The following is a 14222-nucleotide window of genomic DNA, read 5'->3' as shown; positions in this document are numbered from 1 at the left end:
GGGGAAAGGTGACTTTCCTTGTTGGGAAGCAAAAAGTTGCTTTGACAAGGATCCAGGAAACAGCTGGCACCAAGGCACCTGAGAGCATCTAGACTGACCCCCTAAGAAGGGTTCCTCCTAGCACAGCAGGGCTTAGATGACTGACAGGAATTCCTTTTCAATAGTACTCATGATACGGGGGGGGGGAGGGCAATCCTTACCCACAGAGGCTGTAGTCTCATAGTTTTCTAACTTCATGGCAAGAGACTATCAGAGGTGGTTTGCCATTGCCTGCCTGGCAAAAGTCATGAAAGAGGTGCCATGCGCAAACCAGGCTGGGTGTGACCCCTCCCCTCTGGCTTTTCAGGCATCCCATTCCGATTCAGCTATGGAGGGGAGGGGGTCACACCCAGCCTGGAATGCACCTTCCACCTCTTTCTTGACTGCTGCAACCTATTTGCAACTACACGACCCTCACTGCCTGCCCCCTCCCCTCCCCACCTATATATCGCTGGCCATTTTCTTCATTCCCTCCCTGCATCTGACAAAGAGAGCTGTGGTTCTCGGAAGCGTATGTTACATACAATATACTTGGTTAGTCTTAAAAGTGCGACTGGACGCTACTATTTTGCCACGACAGACTAACGCCGCTAACTCCTCTGTCCCTCTTCAGGCTCTCTCCAACTGGCCTCTCCTGCGGCGGGACATCAGGTGAAGGAGGACAGAGGTACCAAATAACCTCCTCTTCCACGTTCCCAGCTCCAGTTTGGAGTCCCAGAGAACTACCATCCCCAGAAGGCTCCGCGAGCACCAGCGAGGCGAGCCTGCGCCTTCGAGGCGGGGACGGGGCTTTGTTTCCCCTCCGGAAGGAGAAGGCGATCCTGGTGGCATGGAGTTCCGCGGGGCCTCTCCTCTGCCGCCTCTCCCTTGGCCGGGGGGAGACTTTGGCCTCGGCGCGCCTGCGGGGAAGGTGAGTTCGGGATTGCACGGAGGGATCTGGGGCGGGGGAGAAAACACGTGTGAATGGGAGGCTGATTTCCTTTTGAGCAGCTGGAGGGAGCTCTGGCCTGATCCGGACGGGTCCTTTGTCCTTAGGGGCCCCGAGAATGGCTGCCCTCGCCCTGCGGGCTTTGGAAGGCGCTCCTTGTCCCTGCGAGGAGGGGTCTGGGCGCCTTTTGCTCCTGCTGCTCCTTTTTCCGTGCAGAGCGTCGCGTCCGAAGGTTTGGCTCGGAGAGGGCAGGATATCCCCACCCCACGCTGCCTCCACCTTCCGGGCTTCTCGGGAGTAAACCGCCCTTGCGAAAGAGCAGTTAAAGAAATCCAAATAATGACAGGCTATTCCATTCCTTTGTCACCAGAAATCATTTTCCTTGATCAATGGGAAACAAACCCGGTCCATATTCCTTTGGTACGTAGAGACCTTATAGCAACCCTATTGGTTGCGGCAAAGAGTGCCATTGTGACTTTATGGAAGTCTAAGCAAGCCCTGATGATTGAAAATTGGCTCACAAAAATTTGGGATCATTTTATCTCTGAAAAATTGACTGATAAGATTTATCAGGCAGAGCATTTTCTATATAGTACACATTTTGTGGAGAAGTGGTTTCCGTTTTTTGAGTATCTAGAAAGTAACAGGTCTCATCCAGGTCTAAAGTTCTTTCAGGTTTTAGAATATGTTTAAAATATTTGTAAATTTCTGTATTTCATCACTTTGCAAACTTTTTCATAGTTATATACTAGTTATCAACTCTCAGAACTTTTGTAATTAGGAAAGTCTGACAGTTTGAAAATTTTGGAATGTTGTAATTTTGAAACTGGGAATTTTAAAAGTATAAAATTTTGTAATTTGTTAGTTGTATTTTACATTGTAGAAATTCTATTTAATCATTGTATGGAGAATAAGTATTAGCAATATATATATATTTTTTTTTAAAGAAAGAGCAGAGGGGTGTGCCGGGGCAATTGTGGGTCCGGACGGGGCGATTCCCTTCCTTGCTAAAAAGGCATCGCCCACCTTCAGCCTGTTGCTGGTGGCCCATTTCGAGGGTCCTTTCAGTTTATTATTATAGACAAGAATAACACCCCAGCTCAGCGACTGTTGCTGTTGTCTTTGCTCTTGGTACTAGTTTTATTTATAGCCCACCACTCTCTCCGTGAAAGTGAAATATAATCAACAGCTGAGACATTCATTGAGCAAAATAAAATAATGAAAAACCATTAGATTCAGTGAAACAGATAAAATATGGTATGGCTCCAGAAATTTGGAAAACGAGCAGAAACCCAAGTAGAGAGACAAAATCTTATCTGCAAATTTCTATGGCATGTTTAGCAGCATGGAAACTCCCTAGTCGGTGAGTATCTACATCAGCAGGCAGTACCCAACAGCATAGCATGCAGCTCCGGTTACTACCAAGGAATCTGCATGAGTTATTTCTTATGACACAGTCCTGTAATCTGGGTAAAAATAATTCGCTTTTGCATTGTATGCAGAAGGCCAGGAGAGGGGGGAGCTTTGCCTACATCCTCAGGCAGGCCGTTCCATAAAGATAAAGGACTTGTATGGGCAGCTGTTGATTTTGCCCCACTGCAGGGCAATCTCTGCAGAAGGCCCTGCCCAGGTGAGCGAAGCTGCCTTGGCGGAACATAGGCAGAGAGGCTGAGGCCGTGAAGGGCTTTGAATGTGACCGTGTGAATGTGACCGTGAAGTGGGCCTGGTACCTGGTGGGAAGCCGATGGAGTGGCTGTAGGAAGGGAGTGACAGGCGTGTTCCATCTCGCGCCTGAGAGTAAACGAGCTGCTGCGTTCTGCGCCTGCTGGAGTCTCCGAGTCAGCTTTGAGGGGAAACCTGTGTAGAGTGCATTACAGTAGTCCAGTCTCGATGTGGCTGCGGCATGAATCCAGGTGGCCGGATCGGTTGCGCCAAGATAGGGTCCATCTTCCAGGCTAGTCCGAGTGGAGAGAAGGCCTTTTTGCAGACGCAGTTACTTGCTTCTCTAGCAGCAGCGCTGAGTTCTGCCGTCACTCCATTGGCTTCCCATCAGTTACCCAGTTCAATTCAAGCTTTTGCCGATCACTTACAAAGTCCTGCTTGGCTTCACCCCTCATATCTATGGGGCTGGCTCTCTCCCTACGCTCCGTCATGGCAACTTCGCTCATCCAAGCAGGGCCTTCTGTAGGTGCCACCCTGCGTATGGGCAAAATCGAGGACTGCCCAAAGCTGCACATTCCCTGTGTTGGCCCCTGCCTGGTGGAACAGCCTGCCTGGGGAGGTCAGGAAAGCCCCCACCCTCCTGATTTTCATACAAAATGCAAAACTGAATTAGGCAGGTGGGTTTTTTTACGCAGGTGGGAGGGCTGTGCTGTGAGGAAATGGCTCGGAGAGGTGCTGCATACTGTCTGTCGCTGTAAGTTCCTTCCTGCTGGGTAATTTCTGCACTGTTTAATATGTTGTATATTGTTATTTGTAGAGCTTTGTTTCTGCTCTATATCTTGTTTTCAAATGTCTGTGAGTTTTACATTTGCAAACCCTGGACTGGGGAGAATAGGCCCTGGGTTTGTTAGGGACCGTATTGGATGGGCTTTTTTCCCTGATACAGATTTAAGATTTAATAGTTTCTCCTGGTACAGATTTAATAGTTTGGGTTTTTTTTAATTGTTGGCAATGTTTTGTGTTGATGTATGTGAGAAATGTAAACATGACAATTTCTTTTCTGTCTTTGTGTTTTTCTTGTAACAGCTTTAGTCAGGTTTTTAATAAAATATACCCCTCTCTCGCCACATATGGGCATTGTCACCTGCTCTGCTCCTAATACCAGCTGGGTGAAGGCGGGGGCGGGCATTGCCAGACTAGATGTCCCTTGGGTGTCCCTTTCAGCTCTATGTTTGTATGTTTTTTTGGATGGGAGACACAAACTCATCATCACAGCCTATCAGTTGATCCCAATTTTTAAATCTGGATTGGCCAATAATGTTAATTTTGTATGTGAAAATGTGTCAAACTGGCATTTCAGTGATATACACACTCCATTGAAAGAAGGGGGACAGACATGTAACCTCCAAAAGGACTTAAGATGAATGATTCACATGGAAGGAGGAATCTCAATAATTAGTACAAGTTAACAAGTAAACTAAGATCAGGAGAGTTAATCCTCCTCCGTTAAATGCAAGTGGCACCCCTTTTAGAGAAATCCAAGGTGGTTACGAGCCCCCCACATGAATATCAGAAAATTGAGTATTGAGTTTTCTGATTATGCCTGGAAAGTATATGAAATGGAATTCCATTTTGTGTATTCATTTTGCGTATATTTACTTTACCCCATAAGGACTAGTTGAAAATTGCTCATCTCTCCAGATCCAAAGGTATATCAGCAATCAACTGGTTGCCATTGAGCAAAATCATAAGCTTAATATTTCTAGGGTTGGGGGAAAGTTAGTCAGTAACTTAGATCTGGAAGATGAATAAAAAATTCTAATCCACTTCAAAAAAAAGCCACATTGCCAGAATGTTGCAAAAATGAATATCTAGTATTTTTTGTCTACAGTGTTTTCAGCATCATGTGAGAGAACAGAATCTTGATCAAAGCTCTTCCTATTTAAGGCAATCAGCTCAGCACCCAGTCTGAGAGTCTCACACTCTTGCCTGCCTCATATGAACCCTACCAGAGTTCACGTGTCCCAGAGTTGAAGCAACCATTTAACTGCAATGACCGTTAATATCTTAGCATCTGCAAATGGGTTGCAAACAGGCACATTGAGTGCGGTGCCTGCAGCTTTTGAAATCACAGTAATAGAATCATTATATGGCAAGACTGGCAAGAAACCAGAGTCAAAGATCTCATTGTACAATTGATATGTTTTGGGATTCAAAAATCTGAACAGGGTTTATACATCTGATCTTGGAGATTGCAAGACCAGATGCGGTCCAAATTTCTTGCCACTGGTTTAAAGTATTGCATTCTTTGAATCCGTTGACTGGCCAATGGGAGTCTTCTTTCTTTCTTGAGTGCTCATGGACAGGAATAAATGAACAGGTGGGAAATCTTTTCTTCTTTCAGAGCTCCCCTGTGTCCTTTGAGGAGGTGGCCGTGTTCTTCACGGAGGAGGAATGGGATCTGCTGGATCCAGGCCAAAGAAAACTCTACTGGGAGGTGATGGAGGAAAATTACCAGACCCTGGCCTCCCTGGGTAAGGGTCTTTTCCCTTGTATTGTGAACGTGGAAGATAAGTGATGGGGTGTTACCTTCCTTTGGCCCTCTTTGTTTTCAGAACACCCTTTCCTTTGCCGAAGACGAAGAAACAGATGTCCCGCACCTGGGGAATCTATATCCCCTGTGAATGAAAGCATTAGACACACTCATTCTGTAAAGAGAAATCTGTTGCTGAAGAGAGCCCTGTTCAGAAGAGATGGACAACACTCGGTTAGGTTCACGCTAGCCAAACCCTGCACCTCCTGTTTCCTTCTCTGGCCTTTCTGTGTTCAGATTCTAGGGCAGAGTCTTGCTGAGTACTCAAAACTGGCACGCTCCAAACACTAGACAGCACTGGCATTGATATGTATGTCTTTTATTTATTTGTTTGTGTTTGTTTGTGTCATTTATACTCCACCTTTCTCACTGAGACTCAGGGCAGATTCCACAGGGGGAGATTAGTACAATCAGTATCAGTAACCTGGTATTCCTACTCCTGAGGAGCCCAGACCAGGTGAGGCTGCAAGGCACAGGACAGTAACAGCCCACGGAGGTGTGCAGATTTGTGCCCCCCCCCGAATCTGGTATTGCACAGTATTAGAGTGAATGTGGGGGGGGGGAGGAAGGGGGCTGTTTTCTCGTCAACTCAGCCTAGAAAACCCTGTTCCAGGCAAAGATTTCTTTCAGCTGCTACTAAGAATGTTCCCACCCACCCACCTCCAGCATAATAACAACAATAAGTAATAATAAGTAACAGGCTTTCTCTTGTGTGCCCCTACCCTGTGTAACGGCCTGCCTGAGGAGGTCTGGAGAGCCCCCACTCTCCTGGCTTTCCACAAACGATGGAAAAACCGAGTTATTCAGAAAGGGCTGTTTGCTCAGCTAGGAGGGCTGTATTGTGGGGAGGGGGTCTCAGATGCTTCACCCATGAGATAGGGATCATAGACTTCACCACTAGGTTGCCTTACGTATTATCTGTTGCTTTAAATACCTACTCCTATGTCCTTTGTACTACCTCTGCTTCATGGTGTCTAATGTCAGTCCTAGAACTGATTTATGTTCTGTTTCAGCAGAGACAGCAAAATATAGAGTTGGGTGTCATCTGCATATTGGTGACATCCGACTCCATAGCTGTGAATGAGTTCTCCTAGAGGCTTTATGTAGAGGTTGAATAACATGGGAGATAAGATTGCACCCTGCAAGATAGTTCCCATTCTGGTGACAGCTATTTTCGACAGCTGCCCTTTGAGTCTGTTCCATGAGAAACTATTTAAACCAGTCCAACTGGATGGCGTGGTCTACTGTGTCAAAGGCTGCAGTGCAGATAATCCAGGAGGAGCAGTAAGGAGGCGTGGCCTTTATCTACATTCAGACGGAGATCATCCACTAATGCTACTAGTGCTGTTTCCGTCCCATGCCCTGGTCTGAATCTAGACTGAAAAGGGTCTAGAGCGCTAGAGTTTTCCAAGAAGATCTGGCGTTGGTCAGCTACTGCCCTCTCAATCACTTTCCCCAGAAAGACAGGTTAGGGACTGGGTGATAATAGGCCACATCAGTTTTGTCTTGGGATGGTTTTTTAATTAGCAGACGGATACCCACCTGTTTGAGCGTCTGGGGGAAGGTTAGCCTCAGTGGCTCACTCATGTGGTCCTCACTTAATTTTAACAGCCAAGATGCGCAAGGGTCAAGTACACAAGTAGTGGTTTTCGTAGATGTCCTGTTAAGATCTGTCATTGTAATCTGTTCAAGGCGTCCAAATGTAAGCCACGTGGTGCAGTAATAGTTTCTTCCATCTTGTCTGCATTGCAGCAAGCATCTAGATCCGAGTGTATTTGTGCTATTTTATCTTAGCAAAGGCCTCGCAGCTGATTGTCTGTTCTTGGGACTGTAAAGGTTCAGATTTAGAAGGTGTCTGGACATTTTAAATAGTTGGGGATGGTTGTGAACTCACTGAGGCAATGGTTGCCGAGAAAATAACGTTTCTTTGACGCTTTCATTTCCGCTTCATAGGTCCTCCGCCAGGTTCTGTAGTATGTTCTATCAGTTTCCATGTGTGTTTTTTGCCAGTGTCTTTCCAGACGTCTTCCCAGAGTTGCCAGGGAAGCTATAAATTCGGGACCCAGGGGACACTTTACCCACTAAACTCCAATACCTCAGGGATGTTCTTAAACCCTCTTTTGTTTTATAATGGAGATATTTCCCACGCTCTCTTTCTTTGTGTCCTTTTTTGTCTATGGGGAAACAAAATGGCTTACCTTGTTCTATCCCCTTCCACTTCATCCATGTTAGAACCTTGGTAGTTCTGCCTGACAACATGTGACTCGTCCAAAGCCAACTAGTGACTTTCTGTGGCAGAGTGCAGATTTGAACCCAGATCTCGTCGATCCCAGTCCAACATTCTAACCACTACCCCACACAGGCACTGACAATTCAGGGAACTGGTTAAGCCCCTTGTGTTTTTTCACAGAGGGGGTATTTTCCACACTCTGTGTCTGTTTTTCTGGCACTTCCCTGGGTGCTTGTAAATAAACTTCTTCTGTTACAAATAGCAGAGGGTTGTCGTAGAGCTCATCTCTGCCAGAACGGTCCGATTCCCTTCATTTTTGGTTCCGCAAGCCCCAGCATTATCCTGAAGCAAGTGCCTGGGGATTGCGTGGTGCAGGGTGTTCCAATTTCTTTTGTGTTCAGCGAAGTTTTTGGGAGGGACCTCATTTTCCACTATATCTCCTGCCCCACACGATTTCCTCTTTCCTTCCTTGAGCCCCCCCCCCAATATCCTCACTTTTTCTTGCTTCCTTCTCTCCTTCCCACCCACCAGCCAACATACCTTTTTAAGTGCCCTAAACATTCAGCTAAATTTTGTACATTTTTTGGCAAATTTAAAATCCCATTAAAAAGGGAGAAAAGAAAAAAGTGAGAAAACAGAAATACAGAAAAAGAAAAAGAGAAAGAAAGGGGAAAATGACAGAAAACAGAGAAAAGAAATAAAGAAAAATAATACTTACGTAAGAAATCATTTTCTCTGCAACACCTTTAATAATCCTTACACACACTATACTTGTAGTCTCAATACCTCAGAAATTTACCTCTTCCATATCCCCCCTTTATTTAATTTCCCCAAATTTATGTTTTAGAAATCAAATCCACATACGATCAGTTTCACGCGGAAAATCAATCAGGGGTTTATTTGTTATGAATGGAGACAATGTTTTGTCCCTGATCAAAGCTGTAAAAATTTTGCCTGCTCAGCTAACTCCCATCATTTTCATAATCTAGTCATCCATTGAAGGCGGAACTGTACTTTTCCCTTTTTTGCACAAATAAAAGCCTTGCTGCTGTGGCCATATATAAAAATAAGAAACCATATTTATTTTCCCAATATTTGTCCATTAGACACAACAAGAAGGCTTCTGGCTTAAATCGTATATTGATCTTCAAAATGTTCTGTGTTATTGTATGAATTTGTGGCCAAATTTTTTAGATCTATGACAACTCCATCAAAAGCGATAAAATGTTCCTTCATGTTGATCACGTTTCCAGCAATTCTTTGACATGCCCTTACCCTTTTTTGGTAATTTATATGGAGACATATACGACCTATTCTTCATTTTATAAAATTATGGAACTCAAAGTTAATTTGACCCCTTTACCTGCATATTTTCCCACTGGTCCATTTGTATATTATACCAAACAATTTTAGCCCATTTTATCAGACAATCTTTAACACATTCTTCTTCCATCTGAAATTTCAATGCAAGTTCATACATTTTAGAAATGTAGTTACTTCATTTATACTCCACTTTTCTCCCAAATAGGGACTGAAAGCAGCTTAGACAGTTCTCTTCCGTTTTATCCTCACAACAACCCTGTGTGGTAGGTTTGGCTTAGTGAGTGTGAACCGGTGAGCTACTCTGGCAAAATGGAGATATGAACTGGGTCTCTCAGGTCCCAGTCTGAAACTTGGGGCGATCAACATGGCGACTGACGGAGAGATGCACTTTTGTGGGATCTTGTGCCAGCTCTGTTTCCTGGGCCCATTGCCAGGGCCCGTTTCCTTACTGTTAGGCAACCCACCAGCTTATGCATAGCAGGAGTGGAGTCGATCGGGGGAGCTGGGGGCTCTTTTTAACTAGAGAGCTCAAGATTCCTCTGTGTCCCGAAGATGCAGCAACCATTATTGCAGAAACAGACTAAGGCCAGCCGCAGATTGAGTAATTTTGCCAAGGACTATTTGCAAGTACTAGATGATATTTTTCTGGACTGTATTATGATTGCTTCCCCCCCTCCCTTTCTCTTTTTTTATAAACTTTACACATAACTTTGACTCAAAACTAAAAAAAAAACAGGACTTTTTTTTACATGAAGAAAGAGAGCCAGTATAATGTACAACTCTTCATAAAACACATTTGCTTATGTTTTATTTGGACTTTGGATTTTCAAATATAATTTGGACGCTGATCTTAAAACTATATTTTTGGTTTTGTGCTCAAAATATTCCGTGGATCTTATTTGGACAAAGATTTCAGTATGAAGATTGTTTGCCTACCCATCTGATATTGGCTATTAAAGGAACTTTGCCAAAATTTGGATATTATCTTCCCTTTTTTGATTTCTTGCTTTCTTCTAAGAAGAATTGAGAGAATATAATGGACACTAAATTCTTTGGCTTACCAGACTAACTCATAATAAACCTGCCCTGCTTTCGGATTACAAAAATATTTCTTCCAAGGCATTTTATTATTGATTGAACTATATTATACAAAGGCTTCAAAGTTATAAAGCTGTCCTATTCTAAAAAGCTCTGTAGGAATTGTTTTCCCCTGTCTTTTTTGTTTTAAGTTGAAAGCAAAAATAAGAACACTGAAAAATTACAAATTGAATCCTATTGCCCCCTGCAGGTTAGAATTGTATTACGCCTTCTCATTTTCGTCAGATCCATAAATAGAACTCTACTACCACCCTGGCTTGAAGAAAGACTTGATAGGTTTTTTTCTAGTTTTTCATCTTTTTGTTTGTTTTGTCCATCTGTGGTTTGAAGAATGGATTGCACTGAAAAATGAATTGACATTCAATATCATAGAATCTTTATTTCATTTTTTTTCTTTCATAAAAATGTATTTGCTTGATCCTGGTCTGGTTTTAAAACAGAGATAAGAAGACTCAAACAGCCACATGAGATTTATTGGTATAGTTTGAACAGCTCATTTTGATATCTGTTGAATATCAGTGTTTATTAATTATTATAAACTAGCAACAAAGCCCATTGTGGGGGAAAAATACAACGGGCTTTAGAAAGGGGAGGGTGGGCAGGCAGGCATTGCCACCTGCTCCGAGCTTGATCCCAGCTGGGTGAAGGTGGGGGGGGGTCCGGAAATTGCCTCCTGCTCCATGCATGATCTTGAGAGGTGAAGGTGGGTGGGGGCTTTTCTACCTGCTCTGCTCCTGATCCCAGCTGGGTGAAAGGGGTGTGGCCATTGCCACCTGCTCTGCTTCTGATTCTGGCAGGTTGAAGGGGGGGGGGGCTGGCATTGCTGCATGCTTGGCTCCTAACTTTGGCAGGGTGAAGACAGGGTGGGCACTGTTGCCTGTTCAGTGGCTTATTACGGTAGGTTGAAGAGGGTGGTCATTGCCACATGCTCTGCTCCTTATCCCGGCTGGGTGAGTTATATAAATATGCTGTTATATGGGTGAGTTGTATGCAGTCTTCAGGTGTCTGCTGTTGACTAGTAGCTAGCAGCCAGTCCTGAGTGAGTCATCTAAATTGTGTGGTCTCAAGTAACCCGGTGGTTGCTACAGACCCTGACGAGTTGTTTCTCAAACACTAAACCAGCTGGGGAAACAACTGTGCCCAGTCACTGCGGTTCTGTGTGATGGCAAGCAAGGCAGGAAGGCTGGCAATACTGTGAGGTTTCCTAGCAACAGGACTGAGGACATTATTTTCTTATACCTCCCCACTCGTCCCCCATCCTAGCAATGTATTTCTTCTTAGTATTTCAGCTTCTTCTGCAAACTTGAGTTTCTTGCAGGTATGTGGAAAGACCTGTCTTGTCTGCCCCTGGCTCCAGACTCTGGATTTAACTCTTTCCATTGTTTTTTCCTTTCAGGTAAACAAAAAATATCAGTTAAAATGGCATTTCTTTAGCCATTCTGTTTCTGTGTGCATCCTAAATCGATACCAAAAAAAAGACAAACCTTATCCCTTTCAAAGACAACCATGGTTAGATATTGCTGGAGTTTTTCCAGGTTCCTGCCTCTCACTGAAGAAAATGCTTTTCACTACTGACTGCACCCACTAATTCGTATTTTTTCCCTTGCATCCTCATTGACTCCTCTCTCTCTCTTTTTGAGTTGCAGATAGGAGAGAGATGCCAAGTGAGAAGGAACCAGGAAGAGTTACTGTGGAAAGGGAGGAAGACCTTCATACGGAAGTGAAATCTGGAAATCAGTTGGTACAAGATAGGCAATGCAGATGGAAAATGGAAGTGACGCAGAAGCAGTGGAAGGGATTGGTTGCCTGTCAGAGCAGGAAGATGCAGGAGGCCCCAGTCCAAGATGAAACGCAGATGAGAACGAGGAGGCAGAAGGGTCCCGTGATGGAGGAAAAGTTCAGCTGCAAATTCAGTCTGAAAAAATATCAGAAAGTTAAAACACAGCAAAAAAGACATAAATGCTTGGAGTGTGGAAAGAGCTTTTACTACAATAGCAGCCTAAAAGCACATCAAAGGATTCACACAAGGGAGAAGCCGTATAAATGCTTGGAGTGTGGAAAGCGCTTCTCTGAGACTGGTACCCTAACTAAACATCAAAGAATTCACACTGGGGAGAAGCCATATAAATGTTTGGAGTGTGGAAAGAGCTTCTCTTACAGTAGTTCCTTAACTAAACATCAAAGAATTCACACAGGGGGAAAGCTGTATAAATGCTTGGTGTGTGGAAAGAGCTTTTACTTCAATAGCAGCCTAAAAGCACATCAAAGGATTCACACAGGGGAGAAACCGTTTAAATGCTTGGAGTGTGGAAAGAGCTTTTCTCAGAATGGCAGCCTAACTGCACATCAAAGGATTCACACAGGGGAGAAGCCATATAAATGCTTGGAGTGTGGAAAGAGCTTTTACTGCAATAGCACCCTAAAAGCACATCAAAGGATTCACACTGGGGAGAAGCCGTATAAATGTTTGGAGTGTGGAAAGACTTTTTCTCGGAATGGCTTCCTAACGGCGCATCAAAGAATTCACACAGGGGAGAAGCCATATAAATGCTTGGAGTGTGGAAAGAGCTTCTCTTGCAGTAGTTCCCTAACTAAACATCAAAGGGTTCACACTGGAGAAAAGCCATATAAATGTCTGGAGTGTGGAAAGAGCTTCTCTTGCAGTAGTTCCCTAACTAAACATCAAAGGATTCACACAGGGGAAAAGCCATATAAATGCTTGGAGTGTGGAAAGAGCTTTTGCCGTAATGGCTACCTAACTGAGCATCAAAGGATTCACACAGGGGAGAAACCATATAAATGCTTGGAGTGTGGAAAGAGCTTTTCTCAGCGTGGCAGCCTAACTCTGCATCGAAAGATTCACACAGGTGAGAAGCCATATAAATGCTTGGAGTGTGGAAAGAGCTTTTCTGACACTAGTACACTAACTGTGCATCAAAGGATTCATATGGGAGAAAAGCTGTATAAATGCTTGGAATGTGGAAGGAGTTTTTCTCAGAATCACTACTTAATTGCACATCAAAGGATTCACACAGGGGGGAAGCCATATAAATGTTTGGAGTGTGGAAAGAGCTTCTCTGAGACTAGTAACCTCATTAAATATCAAAGAATTTACACGGGGGAGAAGCTGTATAAATGCTTGGAGTGTGAAAAGAGTTTTTCTCAAAATGGTCACCTAACTGATCCTCAAAGGATTCATACAAGGGAGAAGCCATTTAAATGCTTGCAATGTGAAAAGAGCTTCTCCTACAATAGTAGTTTAACTGTGCATCAAAGGAGTCACACAGGGGAAAAGCCATATAAATGCTTGGAGTGTGGAAAGAGCTTTTCTCGGAGTGGCCTCCTAACTGTGCATCAAAGAATTCACACAGGGGAGAAGCCCTATAAATGCTTGGAGTGTGGAAAGAGCTTTTCTCGCAGTGATAATCTAACTGCGCATCAAAGAATTCACACAGGAGAGAAGCCATATAAATGCTTGGAGTGTGGAAAGAGCTTTTCTAGGAGTGGCCTCCTAACTGTGCATCAAAGAATTTGCACAGGGGAGAAGCCATATAAATGCTCAGAGTGTGAAAAGAGCTTTTCCTCCAATAACAGCCTAACTGAGCATCAAAGGATTCACACAGGGGAGAAGCCATATAAATGCTTGGAGTGTGGAAAGAGCTTCTCTTGGAATTATCGCTTAGCTGCGCATCAAAGGGTTCACACAGGGGAGAAGCCATATAAATGTTTGGAGTGTGGTAAGAGCTTTTCACAGAATGGCCTCCTATCTGAGCATCAAAAGATTCACTTGGGGGGTGGATATGGTTATTACTGAAACTAGCTGGATACCCGTCCCTCGCTACAGTATTTAACTGCTTTAAATCCAGTTATAATACTCATGGGTATGTAACATTTTTTGGTTTGTGGGCTTTTTTTGTTGTTGGTTTTGTAGTATAATAGCATAGTACCTGAGCTTCACAAAGTTGTTTGAATAAAGTGAAGCATGGAACATTTATTGAAGAGATTTTTTAAAAGGAAAAAATTATAGTGCAATAAATAACGTGAAAAATACGAACAACCTTTTTTTTCCTACTGAAGGACCTCCTTGTAGAACTCATTGGTGGTTTTCCCTCAGGTGCTGGGATCACCAGGCTGCTGGGTGAGCTCACTCTGAAGCAGGTCACGTCGAACTGCCCATGTGAGAAGCAGTCCTCCCTCAAGTCAATTCCTACCACCAGTTTGGGTGGGCTGAGGTTCTGGAGCAGCATCACTGGAACCCTCACTTTGAGGAGAAGCTTGTGAGCTGGGAAGTCAGGAGGGTTGAGCATGCTGAGGAGCTCCAGAAGGTAGTGGACCGCATCATCCATTTG

At 44.0% G+C, this 14222-nt stretch overlaps 1 protein-coding gene across 2 annotated transcripts in view; it reads left to right on the top strand.

Moving 5' to 3' along the window:
* The first annotated feature begins 865 nt into the window (after positions 1-865).
* Positions 866-14222, top strand: part of LOC129328453 (zinc finger protein 420-like) — a 28369-nt gene continuing 15012 nt past the window's right edge. The window contains exons 1-3 of one of the 2 annotated variants that reach the window (XM_054977528.1): positions 866-949; positions 5034-5163; positions 11514-13667. In XM_054977528.1, the coding sequence (XP_054833503.1) occupies positions 869-949; positions 5034-5163; positions 11514-13667 (2365 nt within the window). In that variant the 5' untranslated portion in view covers positions 866-868. Of the gene's footprint in view, positions 950-5033; positions 5164-11513; positions 13885-14222 lie in introns of those variants that run through there. The other variant, XM_054977529.1, reaches the window with a different exon arrangement.

Source organism: Eublepharis macularius, chromosome 4 (assembly GCF_028583425.1).
Source record: "Eublepharis macularius isolate TG4126 chromosome 4, MPM_Emac_v1.0, whole genome shotgun sequence".
Classification (NCBI taxonomy): Eukaryota; Metazoa; Chordata; class Lepidosauria; order Squamata; family Eublepharidae; genus Eublepharis; species Eublepharis macularius.
This window is presented reverse-complemented; position numbering and strand designations above follow the sequence as displayed.